General features: G+C 37.3%; 1 protein-coding gene across 1 annotated transcript in view; it reads left to right on the top strand.

Moving 5' to 3' along the window:
• The window catches only part of TBC1D32 (TBC1 domain family member 32), a 122,720-nt gene extending 105,384 nt beyond the window's left edge, over positions 1 to 17,336 (top strand). Inside the window, exons 31-33 of the mRNA XM_079779714.1 lie at positions 377 to 517; positions 6,562 to 6,750; positions 15,158 to 17,336. Coding sequence (XP_079635840.1) covers positions 377 to 517; positions 6,562 to 6,750; positions 15,158 to 15,277 — 450 coding nt within the window. The 3' untranslated portion in view covers positions 15,278 to 17,336. The remainder of the gene's footprint in view (positions 1 to 376; positions 518 to 6,561; positions 6,751 to 15,157) is intronic.
• The last annotated feature ends 1,283 nt before the right edge of the window (positions 17,337 to 18,619 follow it).

Genomic DNA, 18,619 nt, shown 5'->3' with positions numbered 1-18,619 from the left:
AAGGAGAGTAAGTATATTGAAACATCCTAGGTATTAAAAAAGTAAAGCATTTATTACTCCTGAACTCATTACTTATTTATTCTTTCATACAACACTTGCCTTCATCATTCCACAAAGGATTGAAGTTGCCAAAATTACAAAGTGTCAACTTCATTCCTGTGTATTGGAAAGTATATCATATTGTCTTTATTGAGATTTATGCTTTCTACAGAGTTTAACATTCTGACTTTTAAATTTATGTAACTATAATATTTGCATTATTTGTTATGCTACCACATTAATTTTAAAGTAGCAATTCAGAGGCAAAGATTTAGGTGTTTGATTATTTTAAATTAGCTGCATACTCATTCATTCTCAATTTCTCTTTTTTATGCAGAGGTACCTACCTGTTGACACTATAGAATCTGGCATCCATCCCATATATTTTTGCAGCACTCACTATATTGAAATGCTGCTGAAGACAGAGGTGCCACTTGTGTTTTCAGCCTTTCACATGTCTGGTTTTGCACCATCACAGGTAATCCATAAGGGAGTAGCATTTCTTGAATTCCAATGGCTTGGGGGTATCAAGAGGGGAAAAAGGAGACATATGTAAAACTTGAGACAATAAATAAATAAGCAAAAAACATTAAAAGAAAATTACATTCTCATCAGATATAGGAAATATGTTTAAATTGATAAAACTATTTTTGTAAGTATTTATGCCTTTGTGTTGAAATCCCCAAACTGGCTTTTTCTCCTTGGACTTATTATAACAGGTTTACTTTATAGGAGGTACCAGCCATTCACAGAATTGGAGTTCAAATTCAGCTATTCAAAGGTATAGACATTCTGAAAGTCTATGACATGCAGGCTTTTTAATGGAAACAATATCTTCTTCAGAAGGCTAATTTATGGATTAAGTAACTAAGGGCAGTAATTGGTATCAGCACTGAGTATCTGTTATGTGAGATATTGTGTCTTATCTAACAAGAAAGCCTAGAGCTGTGTGTTTGCTGTTGGGATCAGAAAGGTTTTAATGCCTTTTCTAGGGCCTGGAATTGTACATGTGGTCACATGTCAGTAGCCGCAGATGTTTATGGTTAAAAATATCTTTTTTTAAATAATATATTTTATTGATTTTTTTTACAGAGAGGAAGGGAGAGGGATAGAGTTAGAAACATCAACCAGCTGCCTCCTGCAGACCCCCTACTGGGGATGTGCCCGCAACCAAGGTACATGCCCTTGAACAGAATCAAACCTGGGGCCCTTCACTCTGCAGGCCGACGCTCTATCCACTGCGCCAAACTGGTTAGGGCAAGAATATCTTGATCTTGGAGCTTATTTGACCTGTTTGTGTGAGATATTGTATAGATTTCTTCATAGTAAACTATCCTCCATCCCCTGTACTTGTCCTACTGGAAACACTTTCCTCTTAGTTAGATGGTAGTTTTCTTAAAATGACATGTGCTTTTATACTTATTTTGAAGAGCCCTTATGTCATTTTTTTTTTACATTTACTTTTATCCGGTTACTAGAACTGCTGAGTTTTCAATTTCCTGAAATTAATGAGAAGTCTAAATATAGCAAGGAATTGCATATAGTGGAAAGCGACACTCTTCCTCTGCCAATTCTAGCTCTTAACTGTGTCTGTACCTAACACACTTCTGCGAATTTAGAATCACAAAATGTTTAATTCTGGTTGAAAGTAGTTACTTAAATATTTACTATAAGCTCAATAATCCATTCTTTCAATTCTTTTAAAAATCCAAGTCAGGGAGCAACAGGTTCTTGAGAATTTATTTTTGCCATGCTTATCTGGATTAATACAATGCATATTGTCTAATACCTCCAATCATTCACTGGTTCCTAACATATATCCTATAATTTAAAAATAGACTACCAAAGACTGTGGGAAAAATTTGCAATACCTCAGGCCCCACTGTATCAGGTTGGTATCTGTCATTTTGGATTCTGCTTATCAATTTGACATCTTTTTATCAATTTGATATATTTTTATTAATTTGAAACTGCTTACGTGTAACCAGCAGATTTATCTAATACAAACCACAGCATTATTTCTCAGCAGTAATATTATGTTTCTTAAGTTATCTAATTTAAAAATGCCTTTTTAATGGTTCCCTTTGTGAGCCACTTTAATAAATTTATGTTTAAAGTATATGCCATTGTTTTATTGAAGTATTTGCCATTTTATTGCTAAGATAGAACATGAAAACTACTTTTAAGTAACTAAGTGGGTGTATGTGGTTAAGTAATTATTTGGATATTAATTTTGTATTTAAAACAGTGATGGGCAACCTTTTGAGCTTGGTGTGTCAAACTTCACCAAAAAACTGAGCATAACTCGGGTAGTGTGTCACTTTGAGGAAAAAACTAACTCCAAGACTCTAGTCGCAAATGTTTCATCCTCAGGAGCAGCAAATGTTTCATCCTCGGCATGCGGCCGCGTGTCATCAGAAATGGCTACGCGTGTCAGTGCTGACACGCGTGTCATAGGTTCGCCATCACTGATTTAAAAGCTTATTCATTTTGATCTAACTAGAAGCAGTGCTTTTTCAAGTTGTTAATTTATAGACAACTAATGGGTTGGGATTGCTTGATTAATGAAAGATTTGTAGGTAGGTTGCTAAATAAAATAACAGTTCTGTAGAGTAAAAATAATCTCAACTAGAATAAAAAAATCTAGTTAGAATTATATATTTATTGAAGAGTTTCTTTTAAAAGTAACTGAGGTTGGAAAGGAAATAAAAATTAAAATATATATTCTTTCCTTTTAAATGAACAGAAAATCACATGTTCTAATTAACTTTTTGACCAGTTTTACTTTTGTTAAAAACTGTCCTCATTGAATTTTTTAAATTTTCCTGGCTTAAGTAGAACATATATTTAGTGATTTATCTCTTGTAATTCCTTCGGAACATCACTTGGCGTATCACTGATTATTGCACTGTGCTGTGTCAGCAAGTGGGCTAACATGGGTAATCCTCAGGATACACTCTAGAAAAACCTCTGGGTTTTTCTCTTTTGCTGGATCTCTGCCACCACCACCACCATGAAAGAAGAATTATAGAAAACTATTTTATAATTCATATTTTGTGACAGTGCTTTCTAAAAATGTAAAATTATACAAATGAAAAGCAGAATGTCAAGACTGGGAATGCCCCTTGCTCAGAGTCCTACTTAAAGATGTGTTCCAGGCTTCGCCTCTCCTCATGTGCTAATGCTGGTACTTGTGCCCTGTGCCCCATCTTTACTTGTCAGATTCTTATCCTTGAATATCTGTCCAAATATGGTACATTTCTGTCCACATATGGTACATTTCTATACATATTTTGCAAGTGATTTTTCTTCCTTATGAACCTAAAAGCTATTTAAATGTTTAAAGTGTAATTAGGTGTAAAGAACATTGGTTTACTATAAAACAATGCTTGAATGTATGTAAATGCCAGAAAATTGTAATGGCATTAGAAACTACATAATAAAGAACTAATGGCAGATTCTGGGGTGACTTTCTTTTAACCAATTTGGATAAAGGAAGATGGATAAATACCTCTCTACATACATTTTAACTTAGGATCTATTGTTGGAACATATAAAGTTGGTAGGTTTAAAGGTTAGACAGAGTTACTGATCAGCAGTTTCACACCATTCAGCCTGTAGAAGAGTAAGGCCAACTAGAAAGATGGACAAAACCTGTGACCTTTTTCATCTTTGTCTCCTTGCTAAGTTATCCCTGAAACTTACAGCTGAATGAGACCTGCTTTCTCTGGCTACAGGGATTATTGTATTAATTTCCACTCTTCAGCTATTTCTCCTTCCTTCATCCAGAGATTCTCATTTTTATTAACAAAGCCTACTCATAAGTTGATTGGCATTAGTAACTGTAGCAAAGAACACAGAGAGAACCCTGGCAACAGTGCTTTAAATGAATTGAAAGTATCTCTTCTAGTCAAAGAATCATTGAATGCTTTAACCTATGTAGGAGCAGGAGGTATTTTTCTTCCCAGTCCAGTAGAGCCACATTATGTGGGTATTTGGTGGGCAGTGAAAGTTGGTAATGAGCTCTGCATGCCAACTTACCCTCCTGGCCGAGGTCTGGGAGAAGAATCCTATTAATGTCAAGTGGACAGTGAAGTTGGGACCAAAGAAAATTAACTATATTCTGCCTATTGACAAATATTAGACATTTATAGACATATTCTAATTCAATATTGAGTTAACTCGTAAGCTCAATGAAAAGATTTTAGAGCATAATAGAAGGGAACTTAATATTTATAAAGGAAAAATTTATACCTGAGAACAGAATTACAATAAAAAACAGAAAGAAATATTTGACCATATATAGTTGGCATTATCAATAACAAAATAGAAAATATGACCAGAAGATGAGATGAAAAGATATGCCCATAATGGCTGAAATTTGAAGTTTAATGCCTGACATGAGTAATAATATATGGAAAACAAAAATTCATTGATACCATCTGGTATGGGCTGAATTGTATCCCCCCCAAATTCATATGTTGAAGTTTTAACCCGCAGTACCTTAGCATGTGACTATTTAGAGATAAGGTCTTTAAAACTGGTAATTACACTATAATGAGGTCATTAGGGTACACCCTTGCCCAGTATGAGTGGTGTCCTTAAAGGAATAGCAGATTTGGATGCAGACATGTACAGAGGGAAGACCTGAAAGAAAGTTGCCATCTATAAAACAAAAGAGATTGGCCTCAAGAGACCAACCCTGCCAACACCTTGATTTTGGACTTCTCCAGAATTGTAAGAAGATAATTTTCTGTTGTGTAAATCACCCAGTCTCTGGTACTTCGTTATGGCAGCCCTAGTAAACTATTATAACATGTAAGAGCAGTTAAAAACGGAATCAGTGTACCAAAAATTCGAATCAGAGGTATAAAACAAATTTTAGAAACTATTTTTAAAGGGACAAAGTGATAGAGCAAAAGAAAATTTATGTCTCTGTATCTTTTGTATCTACGATAAATTGAGATACGCCACCCTATCTGTTCCCATTTCTCCCTCCCTTCTCTCTAAGACATAAAACTATAGGAGAAGTTGGGTTCTTTCCTCAGTAGTAATTTGTTGATCATTGTGAAAACTAAAATATTGGAAAATAATCAATTGTCTTAATTTCCCAAGACTGCAGTATCAAAGTATTATAAACGGGGCTGCTGAGAACAACAGGAATGTACTGCCCCAGAGATCCGGAGACTGGAAATCACAGTCAAAGTCCTGGCAAGGCTGTGTTCCCTCCGCACACACCAGGGGAGGACTGTTCGGTGCTTCCTTCCTAGCTCCTGGTCGCCTTAGGTGTTTCTTGGCTTCCAGATACGGCAGTCATTTGTCTTCTAGTCTGACATTTTCCTATAAGTACCGCGCGCTAACCTATTGCGCCACTGGAGCTCCTAGTCCAGTGATGGCGAACCTATGACACGCGTGTCAGCACTGACACGCGTAGCCATTTCTGATGACACGCGGCCGCATGCCGAGGATGAAATGTTTGCTGCTCCTGAGGATGAAACATTTGCGACTAGAGTCTTGGAGTTAGTTTTTTCCTCAAAGTGACACACTACCCGAGTTATGCTCAGTTTTTTGGCGAAGTTGGACACACCAAGCTCAAATGGTTGCCCATCACTGTCCTAGTCTGACATTTTCTGTGTGTGGCTTTCCAGCATCTTCTCTCTGTGTATGTCCCTTTGTCCAAATTTCCCTTTTTTTATATGGTTGCCAGTCACATTGAAATAGGGTTTACCCTATGACCTCATTTTATCTTGATTACTTCTTTAAGACCCTGATTCCAAATAATGTCACATTCATAGATAGTGGGGTTAGGACTTGGACATACTTTTTAAGGGAATACACAATCCCATCCATAACATTAATGTACCAAAACGTTAGCAATGTTGATCTCTGTGTGATTATTTTTTTCTTAAACTTTTCTCTTTGTCCACAACAGACATGTATCTCTTTTATAATCCGAACAAATATTACTCAAAAAGTAAGAGAAATGGTTTTTTAGAAAGACTCATTTTTTAATTATTCTCTTCATTAGCTTTCAGTTTTTATGTTATATAATTCTGTTTGGTTTAAATTGTTTTCTGATTCAGCGAGAGTCCATTTGCATTAATGTAACATTTAGCAATCTGTTATCTGCATAATTATACATCTGTGATTATAGGTAGGGTTGAAAAATTAATTCCACCTCTGAATTAATATAGTCTCTCAGCATTTGTTATCTGTAGAGAGCAGACTGGTGTTATGGATAAGAAGAGGACGATATGAGTAAAGAGGGCATTTAGCAATAGGCATTTGTACAGTGTGAACACCATCAGTTGCCCCCAAGTCCCGAGTCCCAAGGCCATGAAAGTTTTCTCATGCACTAAGCGAATAGGTGAAACATACTTGTAGGCTTATGTGCAGAATGTCTTTCTATTTTGATTAAATGCTAAGCTCTTCATTGGTTTTATGTGTGTTATTGGTTATTGCTTTTTGAAAGTCAAATATGGTCATACAAACTTTCTAAAGAACTGCTTTCTTTTTTTCCAGATTTGTCTGCAATGGATAACTCAGTGTTTTTGGAATTATTTAGATTGGATAGAAATCTGCCATTATATTGCTACTTGTATTTTCCTGGGTCCTGATTATCAAGTGTATATCTGTATAGCTATCTTCAAACATCTACAACAAGACATTCTACAGCACACTCAGACTCAAGATCTGCAGGTCTTCCTAAAAGTAAGTGTCTTTCTATCTGAAGGGAAAATAGTTAAGAGTTAATAGCTAATTTTTATGGGATGCTCAATGTCAGATACTTTTCTAGACTCTCATATAATCCTAAAACAACCTTTTGAGGTAGGTACTCTTACCATCCTCATTTTAGAAATGAGGAAACTGAAGAACCAAATTAAGTAAATTTCCCCAAATTATACAGGTGGTGATGGACCTGGGATGTGAAGTTAAGCTGTCTGGATCCAAAATTTTGCTTTCATAACTAGTGTGCTATGCCAAAATGCATGTTGGTTTTATATTTCTATATCTTAGTCAATTCAAGTTCAAGTTGCTTTGTTAATACAGAGGTTTAATGCTTTTTAAAAAAAACATTTGATATAATTTCTTATACCTTCATATTCTATATTTTTCTAAACTTCCAGCTATTTTTTATAAAAGATTTTATAACACTCTTTTAAAAAGTCATTTTCGCCGAAACCGGTTTGGCTCAGTGGATAGAGCGTCGGCCTGAGGACTGAAAGGTCCCAGGTTCGATTCCGGTCAAGGGCATGTACCTTGGTTGTGGGCACATCCCCAGTAGGGGTTGTGCAAGAGGCAGCTGATCAATGTTTCTCTATCATCGATTTTTCTAACTCTCTATCCCTCTCTCTTCCTCTCTGTGAAAAATCAATAAAACATATTTTTTAAAAAAAGTCATTTTCATGTATAAGTTGATATTTTAGAACAAGACATAGTTGCTTACTTTCTCATTCACAATAATGTGACTTTTGAAGCTCTGGGCTTTAGGAAATACATATGTAAATATCATGTATTTCCTGGGTGTAGTTTTTGATGGCAGTCCAACTCTATTTGTTTTAAGTTAAAATCTTCCCTTGAATTTAAAGTATGTTTCCCTCCATCTATTACCTTTATCATCCCACAGACACACGTTGACATACATACTCCAAAACCAATATATATCATTTGCTAGGTTTTTTCTAGGTCAGTGACTAATGTCTATGCAAATTAATTTTATTTTTATTCTTCACCATTACATATTTGTCTGAGCTCTTTTCCATTTAATGATGATTTTCGGTAAATAATTGTCATTGATCATTTGATTGCCAAACTATCAAGTATGTTTATTTCATAAGTACTAAATTAAAAAGTCTCAAATTATCATATATCACTAGAATTATGATCTTAGAAACATTCTTAATGAAAAAGTATACCAAGACAATGGTTGTACATATAGGAGGAAAACTAAGGTAGAAAATGAAAAAAAGGACCTGTAAGAGGTAATTGGACTACAGGGGTGGTTAAACAAAAGGGAATTATGATGAGGACGAAATGTGAATTTCTTTTCAGTAAGAAGTATTTTCATCAGCTACATAGTCAGTTATAGGGGCTTCAGAGTGTGAAAATTTCCCGAACTCATATTTGTGTATTCCCTAATTTTCTATCCTCTTATCCTACTTTAATTTTCCTACAGTGTTTGTAACTAGCTGAAATTATTTTATATATATTTTTGTCAATCCCCAGTAAAATGAGTAAGCTCCACAAGAACTTTGATTTTGTCTATATTGTTTACTAATGTATTTTCAATGTCTGGAACAGTACCTAATACATAGTGGGTGCTCAATAAATACTTGTTGATAGAATAAACAAAAATATAAATAAATATAAAGGGAAAGATGAATGAACTTAGTTTTAGTCACATTGAATAACAAACATTACTAAATTTTTCAAAGGATTGTCACTTATCTTCCTTCCTGCCATAAGTGTGTCTTTATATTTTATCATCTCTAAATCTGATTAATGGTGATTATTGCAGTTTTATCTCTTTCTTGACTACTGCCGGGAAAATTGTAATAGAGTTTGCAAACGGTGACCTCATTAAATGAGTCCCAAAACTCTGTTGTTCTCTGCGCATAGTGCTATCAATTTAAAATGAAAGAATTTTTAGATGAGAGGAGAAAATTATCTTTACTAACTAAGTCATATTTAAATTACAAAAAATTTAATTGAATTGGTTTAAATCCAAATTAAGGACACACTGGCAAAGAATTAATCGTTAGTACTTGTCCTGGAACAAACCTATTTCTTACTCCTGCTGTTTGCAGTCATCTAAGGGATTAGAAAAAATGCCTGTCGGATATTGACTTTACTTTTTTTTTTTTTTTTTCAAGCAGGTAGGTCTCAGCTTCACTGATCTCTTTGGTGGGCAGTTATTTTTCTTGTGAGATAAATTCCAGTGTAGTTTCTTTAAATATGCATTTACTACCCCTTTAACTACTCTATTAAGTCCTTCCTTCTTGTTTGCAAAGTACATAAACTTATGTACACCATTTTTCACTTACTGACATATTAACCAATAATGAAATTTTGATTAATGAAGTGATTTTTTTATATATCCCTTGGGAGTTCCCTTAAGTCAGGAATAGCTATATGATTCAAAAATTCCTCCTTTAACTATAGTCATAGGGATTAAACCTTGGAAATTATGCTTTACACTTTCTGATCTAAAATCTCAACCTATTACTAAGGGAGAAAAAACAAAAAACCCTAACAATTCTCCATTAGTACTTGTCATAGCCATGCTAATATTCTTTTAAATTACATGTTGTTTTTTGACTCTACATATTTAGTAATACTTGCTTCTGAGAGGAAAGAAACTGAAGTATAATAGGAGACTTTTACTTGTTATATATATATTTGTATGTATTTACGTGGACTTTTTATTTTTAAAGAATGGGCTCATACATTTCTTGTAAAATTTTTTATATTAATCTTTATTGTTGAAAGTATTACAGATGTCTCCCTCTTTTCCTCCCATTGACCTCCTCCATCCTCACCTGTCCTCTCAATACTACTTTTATAATAAACTAATTTTTAAAAGGAAATGGAATCCTATGTAATAAAGAACTAATATGCTAATTAGACCGAACAGCCGATCAACCTTCTGGATGTCCCTCCGGATGACCTTCCAGATGAAGCCGGGGCTGCGAGGGCCAGCTGAGGCTATGAGGGGCTGCGAGGGCCAGCTGAGGCTATGAGGGGCTGCGAGGGCCGTCCAGGGCTGCGAGGGCCGTCCAGGGCTGCGAGGGCCGTCCAGGGCTGCGAGGGCCGTCCAGGGCTGCGAGGGCCAGTCAAGGCAGCCGGGGCTGCAAGGCCTGAGCCCCTTGCATGAATTTCGTGTATCAGGCCTCTAGTCATTAAGTGAAGTAGATAAGACAAATATCTGACTGTTGTAAATAAGTTCAAATAATCAGGCCCAATTGAATTAATTTCCAAAATATTGACAAACACAAACATGTTTTTCACTATTATCAGTTATTCTGGTAATCTATACTAATAAAAGGCCTGTGGCCGTGATGCTGTAACGAGAAACGACCAAATGAGCAGTGGCTCTCGCGGTGAGTGGGGCAGGGTGCGAGCTACTAGCGGCAGAGAGCTATGAGCGGCAGAGGGCGGGGCAGCGAGCTACAAGCAGCAATGGGTGGGGCGGCAAGCTGAGGCAAGCAGAAGCGAGCTACTTGTGCATGATTTCGAGCGCACTGGGCCTCTAGTTTTCAGATAATGAAATGGTTCCAGAAGATTGAAATTATGCAATTTCTTTTCCTGGTTTAAGTTTCATGTATAGACAGAAAGTGACATGTTAGAAGTATAAAGAAAACATCAACCTATTTGTGTTTATTTGGGTTTCAGTTCAAGATTTTATACCAGGTAATCGAGAGTCTAGATGCAATGCCTGCATATTTACTAGCCTACTGAATAGTTCTTCATGATCAGTCAATATATTTCAAATACTTCTTGGAATTTCTTATACCAGAAGCTGCTGAACACTCATAGGCAGCCCAAGTTTACTAAAAAATAAAACAACAGCAAAAACTAAACAAAAAAATATTTTTTCTCTTTTGATTAAACCACTAAATATTAGATTATATAAATACCATGAATATAAATTAATATCAGTAAAGTATTGCCTTTTTCACAGTATTGTTGTAGACAACAAAAATGTGGGTTGGATAATACATCAGCTAAGTGCTTATTCCCACACTATGGTGATTAATAGGTCAATGCTGAGCTACATGACAGCTTCTGAAGGCATGCTAAAGAACATAGTCCTTCCTGGCCGGTGTTGCTCAGTAGGTTAGCATCGACTTATGAACCAGGAGGTCACGGTTCGATTCCCGGTCAGGGCACATCCCCAGGTTGCAGGCTCCATCCCCAGTGTGGGGCATGCAGGAGGCAGCCAAGCAATGATTCTCTCTCATCATTGATGTTTCTCTCTCCCTCTCCCTCTCCGAAATTAATAGAAGATATATATTTTTAAAAAGAACGTAGTTCTTGGACATGGGGTCCTGTGACAGATGATGGTTTAGAAATTCTAGAGTCCAGACAAAAATACATTCCAACAAAATAAGTATTCTCAAATACCTCAGCCAGCTTGAATATCTAAAGTTTGTGTTGTTGTTAATGCAGTACCTCTCTCTCTCTGTCTCTCTCTCATACACATGTACACACAGAAGACACACATACAGACTGGCCTAATTGCATTCCTCTCAGCATGCCAGTAGGTTGGCAGTGATTTTGATTTTAGTTTGTGAATTCAACCTGGGGACAAATGTCACTGAAATGCCAGGCCAAGAAAAGATTGCCTTGCAGTGAATATTAGACTGTGAAGGCTCAAAATTCTTAATTAAAATGCTTCAAGTAAATCTTGCATATTATGGCAAAATCAATTTAAAATTATGAAAAAATCAGATTAATTTCATTCCAATCAGTTAGTTGTCAAGCGGGATTTTCTTTGTGTGTTGCTATTGCAGCTGTAGCTCCAGGACATGTTGGCAGGCTAAGATAGGGAGATCAGACTGAGAAAAACCAATGGAGGGCTAAGCTTTAAGAGACAAAAGTATACATATTACAAATCATTCACTATCTGAGGGGATAGATAAAACATCTTCAGTATCTTGTAAACTGTGGTTTACAGATGTTTTCTGCACCGTCCTTATATCACTTGAGGTCACCTGAATTAAAATTCTGGCTCTGTTGCTAACTGTGTAACCCGGGGCACGTTGCTATACTTTTCTATGCTTCAGTTTCTTCATCTGTATAATTGAATGTGGAATAATACCTATTACATAAGGTTTTTGAGGAATGAAATGAGATGATATCTGTATAAAAGTACTTTTAAACATTATCTGGCACATTACAGGTTCTTAAAAATAACTTGAGTTTCTATATTCTTTTTCCATGCCTCTCCCATCCCTCTCTTGTTCTTGTTTAAGAAAGAGATGTGTAGAGAATACAGCAAAAGAAACTGGGTTTTCTACTGAGTTAAAAGCTCGACTATATACTTTTGTTCCCATTTCTTCCCTTTAGCCCCAAGAGGTCTTAGTATAACATATCATAGTAATACCTGGCATTGACATAGACTTCAGTTCTACCTCAGGAATATTCATGTACATTGCATCTGATCAAGGTCTGTTTCTTCATGTACCCAGCCGAAATGGAACCATCTCTCTAGTCATTACATATGCCTTTCAGCTGAATTAAAAATCTTTGAGAGCCACATACTCTATTCTAAATGTTTAAGAACCTCATATTCTATCCAAAACCACACTATTTAAACTTCCTTGATGCTAAGAATCACTAGGGGGCTTATCAAAGCTCAGATATCTAGACACTCCCAGATGTTTTAAGACACAATTTTCATGACAGAGGCCTCAGTTGTTAGATTTCAGTACAAATTCTCAAGTAGCTCGAAACTTTTAGACTATGTAAAAATGTCAACTTTGGAGCTTGAATCCAGAATGCCAAAATCAGGATTCAAAACTTTTTGAAATATGATATCCGGGCATTGTTTTTGAAATATGTTTTTATTGATTTCAGAGAGGAATGGAGAGGGAGAGAGAGATAGAAACATCAATGATGAGAGAAAATCATTGATCGGCTGCCTCCTGCATGCCTCCCACTGGAGATCGAGCCCATAACTCTGGCATGTGGCCTTGGCTGCAATTGAACCCGGGACCCTTCAGTCCGCAGGCCGATGCTCTCTCCACTGAACCAAACCAGCTGGGGCGATATCCAGGCATTTTTAATTTTACCAAGTATCTCAGGAGGGACCCACCAGAAAAACATAACTTGTAGGTTGTTTGTGTTTCTACCCCTTTGATCTCGTAAGGTTATTTTTCATACTATAGGTCAGACACAGCATACAAAGGGTCATGTCTACCAAGGGTAAAGAGCAGAGCTGTGTTCACAAAACCCCTTCTCTTACGTGACTGTTATTATATCATTTGTTGCTTCTTATGTGAAATTTGACATTATTGCAAACTCTTTGTTAAGTGATCTCAGTGTAGAGTCAATTCTACACCTTTTGTGGTAAACTTTTATATCACTTCCTGGTGATTAAAAATTTCTGAAAGTGACTTACCTTACTTTTTTTCTTTTTAGTGGTGACATCCTATCTAATAATAGAGTAATATGTAAATTACCATCACTCCGCTACGCCCATGATTGGGCCAGCGGAGGCGCAGGGGGCGGGACTCGGGGTGGCCGGGGTGGCCGATTGGCGACGCTGGGGTGCGACGGATGGCAGGCAACTGGCAGTCGGCTCCTGTGATCCGTTGCCAGGATGCTGGGGTGCGGCCGAGCCCAAGGCCGGAAAAGCCTCCACAGGAGGCTTTTCCGGCCTTGGGCAAAAGCGGAGAGCCTGCAACAGATGGCAGGCAACTGGCGGTGGTCTCCTGTGACAACCAGAGGCTGACCAACTGGAAGTCAGTGCTGGCCCCGTCCCCAAGCAAGCGGTTAGGGGCAATCAGGCAGGCAGAGGGGTTAGGGGTGATCATGTAGGCAGAGCAGTGGTTAGGGGTGATCAGATAGGCAGGCAAGTGGTTAGGGGAGATCAGGTAGGCAGACCAGCGGTAGGGGTGATCAGGTAGGCAGACCAGTGGTTAGGGGTGATCAGGCAGGTAGGCGAGCGGTTAGGGGCAATCAGGTAGGCAGACAGCCCCTTGCATGGCTGGCCCCACCCCCCAGCAAAGAAAGAGGGAGGCCCAGGCTAGCCAATCCATTGCACCCCAGCCTGTCGCCTGCAGAGGGAGGTCACCGGTGGCAGGGGAGGGGAGGCAGTGCTGCATAGATGGCAAGCAGTGGCAGCGGCGGGGGTGGGGCCAGCTTCCTGCAGACCTGGGAAGGAAAGACCCGATAGGCCCTGATCTCAGGCCAGGCCTAGGGACCCTACCCAAGGGGTCCCGGATTGTGAGAGGGTGGTTGGGCTGAGGGACGCCCCCGAGTGCATGAATCTTCATGCACTGGGCCTCTAGTTGGTTAATAAGATTATATAGGTTTCAAGTATATATTTCTATTATATATGGTCTGTATATTGCATTGTATACCCACCACTCAAAGTCAAATCATCTTCCATCACCATGTATTTGGCTCCCTTTACTCTTTACTACACCCCCCTCCCCCTTCCCTCTGGTAACCTCCATACTGTATCCAGGAGTTTCATTTTTATATTCCACTTATCAGTGATATATGGTTCTTAGCTTTTTTCTGACTGACTTATTTGGCTCAGCATAAAATTCTAAAGGTCCATCCATGTTGTCACAAATGGCAGTATTTCATCTTTTCTTATGGTTGAATAGTATTCCATAGTATGTATGCAACGTATCTTCTTTATCCATTCATCCATCAAAGGACATGTTGGTTAAGTGATCTCAGTGTAGAGTAAATTCCGTGTCTTGGCCACTTTGAATAGTGCTGCAATGAACATAGGGGTGCATATATCTTTGTGGATAAATGTTTTCAAGTTTTTCTGATGGATACCTGGAAGAGGGATGGCTGGGTCATATGGTAGCTCTATTTTTAATTTTTTGAGGAGGCTCCTGACTGTTTTCCATGGTGGCTGTACCAGTTTACATTCCCATCAGCAGTGAATGCAAATTCTTTTCTCCACAACCACTTGAATGGCTATTACTTGACTTGTTGATAATAGCCATTCTAACAGTTGTGAGGTGTTATCTCGTAGCTTTGATTTGCATTTTCCTAATAGTGAAGTCGAGCATCTTTCCATATATCTGTTGGCCATCTGTATGTCTTCTTTGGAAGATTTCATTATCTCTTAGGAAGATTTCATTATCTCTTAGGAAGATTTCATTATCTAAGAGTCTGTTTTATTTTTGGTTAGCTGTATAGCATTTTTTGGTTTGAAAACAGACAACGTTATTTTATAGGTATATGATTTCTTGCTATCATATACATACACAGCCTACTAAATAAAAAAATAGTACACATTTACTAACAACATGAAATTCCTTGTTTGTAGCTGAAAAAAAGTGATACATCAACTATTTAAAGTTTATAAACTTAAAATTGTGTCTCTTTATCTGAACTAATGAACTGTTTGCTTTACATTTTTTGACAGGAAGAAGCACTGCATGGGTTTCGAGTGAGTGATTACTTTGAGTACATGGAAATTTTGGAACAAAACTACCGACCAGTGTTGCTGAGAGACATGCGGAACATTAGAGTGCAGAGCACATAGATCATGAAACACACAATTTAATTTTATGTTTTACTTATTTTAAAGGAAATGAAGGGACACTATTGTTTCCTATCTGTATTCATAACAACATATGCTTTGTGTATATACATATTATAAATCAATACTGAGAGTTTATTAATATAATAATGTATTCCAGTAGGCATTTGCTCAATTTTTGATATGAAATGAATTCATTTTTATAAGATTGCTTTTTTGTATGGTTGTTATAGAATCAGATCTAGCTAACCTATGGCCCTTCATGTTTCATAGGTATTTCCTGCTTACATATCCTGTTTCACCAGATGTTTAAAATATTTTCTTAACGAGTTTGGAAAGAAACAGCAATATTGTAAATGATTGCTTTACTAGCCAGAAAGAGTCCAGAGAGTCAAGGAAAAGACAATTGTTTTCTTTATTATTTTTTTTGTCTGCACATTTAAGGAAAATAGACAAAACCACAACTGCTTATTTGACATGTGGAGGAACAAATGATATTTACCATGGCAAGTTGTAGGAAAAATGTCATCCCCAGACATAATTGTTTTTCTAGGAATTGCTTTTGATACCTATATCAATTTATAATTTTCCATATGAAATGGAGTCTCTACATGGTTCATTTAAAAGATAGATTAGTTATTTCATACTGATAAGCATTTCACTCTCATTAGTTATGCATTTTCCTTGGTGATAGATTTGATTTGTACTGAATTGAAAACATTAAGGAGAATAGATTTCTAAATTATTTTAAATTATCAACAATATGTCTTATTTAAATAGAAGTCTCTGTTTCAATGAGATTAATATAATATGTTAGGGTCTATTTTCTTATATTATAACTGTCACATTTAATATATGAAAGATAATACATAAAAATATTAAATTGTTAATTTTTCAGTCAGCAATTTCAACAAGTTTTTAAGTCAACCATTAAAACCATTCTGAAGCTCCCCCCCTACCTTTTCAAACCAAAATGGCTCACCCACAAACTCAATTTCCTTTTAGGATGTTGAAACATCTGGTACTGTACAGTTTTCAATTTTGTGGTATTTAAGCTATTGCAATATCAACCTTCCAAAATCAGGTCTTATGTTGTAAATGCCAACAGTAGCTTCTCAGTAATGGTGTTCCTAAAGGGCATTGAAAAAGTAGAGAAAAGAACATTGAGCAAGTTAATTTGACATATTGCTCACTTTATCTCTGGCTGATATAAGTAAGAGAGTCCTAGGTGACCCAAAACACCAAGCTTACTAGTAGTGTACTTCAAACTTAATTTTGAAAAGCTGTTCCACAGAACCTGTAATACATGTTTATGGGTCCATTCCCTTCCATTCTGTTCCCGAGTATTGTTATTGGTCCTAAGAAACCTACAGCTTTATTTCTTTTTAACATTTCTTACATGGTAATTAGAAATGCAAGTGGAGAAGAAACTATACCTTAATTTTGTAATATATATTGGTGATTTTTACTGGAAACTGAAGTAAGATCTAGATAATGATAGTTACATTTTGGAAAAGTGACTTCAGCTGGAGCCAGAAAGCTTTGATTTTCATTTGATAAATATCTTATGAACAGTGACATAAACAATGAGCAATTTGGTAAATAAATACCAATGATAGCTATGCTATTAACATCTTAGCTATTGTATTGCTAACACTGTGAATTATTTTTGCACCTATTTTTATTTTAAGAATATGCTTTAGAATAGAAATAAATACAGTCCTCTCTTGCCTCTCAGTTTTGTTTTCAATTATTTAAAGTACTAGTGGCCCGGTGCACAAAATTCATGCACATTAAAAGGGAATTAATTAGAGGAAATATTTTAATATTGCTATTTGCCCTTTATAATAGAAGTGTCAGAGATGAAAGAAAATTAGTAAAATGTATATGAAAATCTTCCTCCTGTCAGAGTCTGAGGCGCACTGTGGGACCCAGAGTCAAATCCCCGCACAACTGCGCATGCGTTGAAATCACACAAGACCCAGACCCGGCTGGCTCCACCCCCATTGGGCAAGATCCAGACCCATCAAGCCCTGCTAGGCAGGGGGCACAGCCTCAGGTCCCCCGTAAAGCCCTGCCAGGTGTGTGTGTGTGGGGGGTACAGCCTCAGGTCCCCTGTCAAGCCCCTCCAGGCAGGGGGGGGTGCAGCCTGAGGTCCCCAGGCCCAGCGCTGGGGTAGGGGGCGTGGCCTGAGGTCCCCAGGCCCAGCACCAGGGTGGGGAGTGCGCCTTGAGGTCCTCTGTCAAGCCCTGCTGGGCAGGGGATGCAGCCTGAGGTCCCCCTTCAAGCCCCGCTGGGTGGGGGTGTGGCCTGAGGTCCCCCATCAAACACCGCCAGGGGAGGGGGCACGGCCTGAGGTCCCCTGGCCCGGTGCTGGGGCAGGGGGCACATCCTCAGGCCCCCCGCCCCGGCCCAGCATCACGCAGCCTCAGGTCTCTGCTGATTGCTCGTTAAGGCTCCTTACGGAACCCGGCCTCTGCTGTGGGCACAGCCATCTTGTGTTACGGGATCCCTGCCTCCTCTGTGAGTGCAGCCATCTTGTGATGGTGTGATACTTAATTTGCATATTACCTATTTATTATATAGGATAAGTCTAATTTATATTATAAATTTATATAGGACAAATTTATTTTTAATTTGTGAAGGGACCTCATACATTGTACATAATTGTAATAAACTTTTTTATGATACAATGTATATAAATTTATGAAAATTTAAGTGCACATATGTAAAACTTGGAATATCTGTTTTCAAAAATTTAATCTTTATAGTTATGCCTTTTCATGTCAAAGAATATGGGAAGGTAGAGTAAGACTTATAAATTCATGTTAACTTCCCAACAGAATTCTACTTGAATTTATGATAATTAAATTATGGGGTGCTCTAATTTGCTCTTCTAAGCATTCAATCAATTATACCTATTTGCCATTGTGTGGCTAGTTGGTGTTAGCATGGTCTGGAACCTTTAAATTCAATCCTCTTTCAACTGTATTATTTATTCGTTTAGTCACTCAATATGCCTTAATTAAATTCCTACTGTGGATAAGGCACTTGGTTACCTATGGTTCTATTCCCTCATTCAGATTTTTGTGGGAGTAACAGATTATATTTTTCTCATGTTTTCCTTACTAGTTAAATATGACAGAAAAGAAATAAAAGTCCTGAACAATCCAATGTTAGACATATTTTTGTAGTTTCTCCAATTTTTCTTTGTTTTAAAGGATTAATTTTTAATATTCTAGATTTAGTGATGTAGACCAGATTGATGTACCATGGGCTATCAGTGCATTTTTAAATTGTTTTCTATTTTCAAGTGATAAATTAATATTTCCTTTTATGTGACAT

The sequence above is a fragment of the Cnephaeus nilssonii genome (genome assembly GCF_951640355.1).
Source record: "Cnephaeus nilssonii genome assembly, chromosome: 9".
NCBI lineage: Eukaryota > Metazoa > Chordata > Mammalia > Chiroptera > Vespertilionidae > Cnephaeus > Cnephaeus nilssonii.
This window is presented reverse-complemented; position numbering and strand designations above follow the sequence as displayed.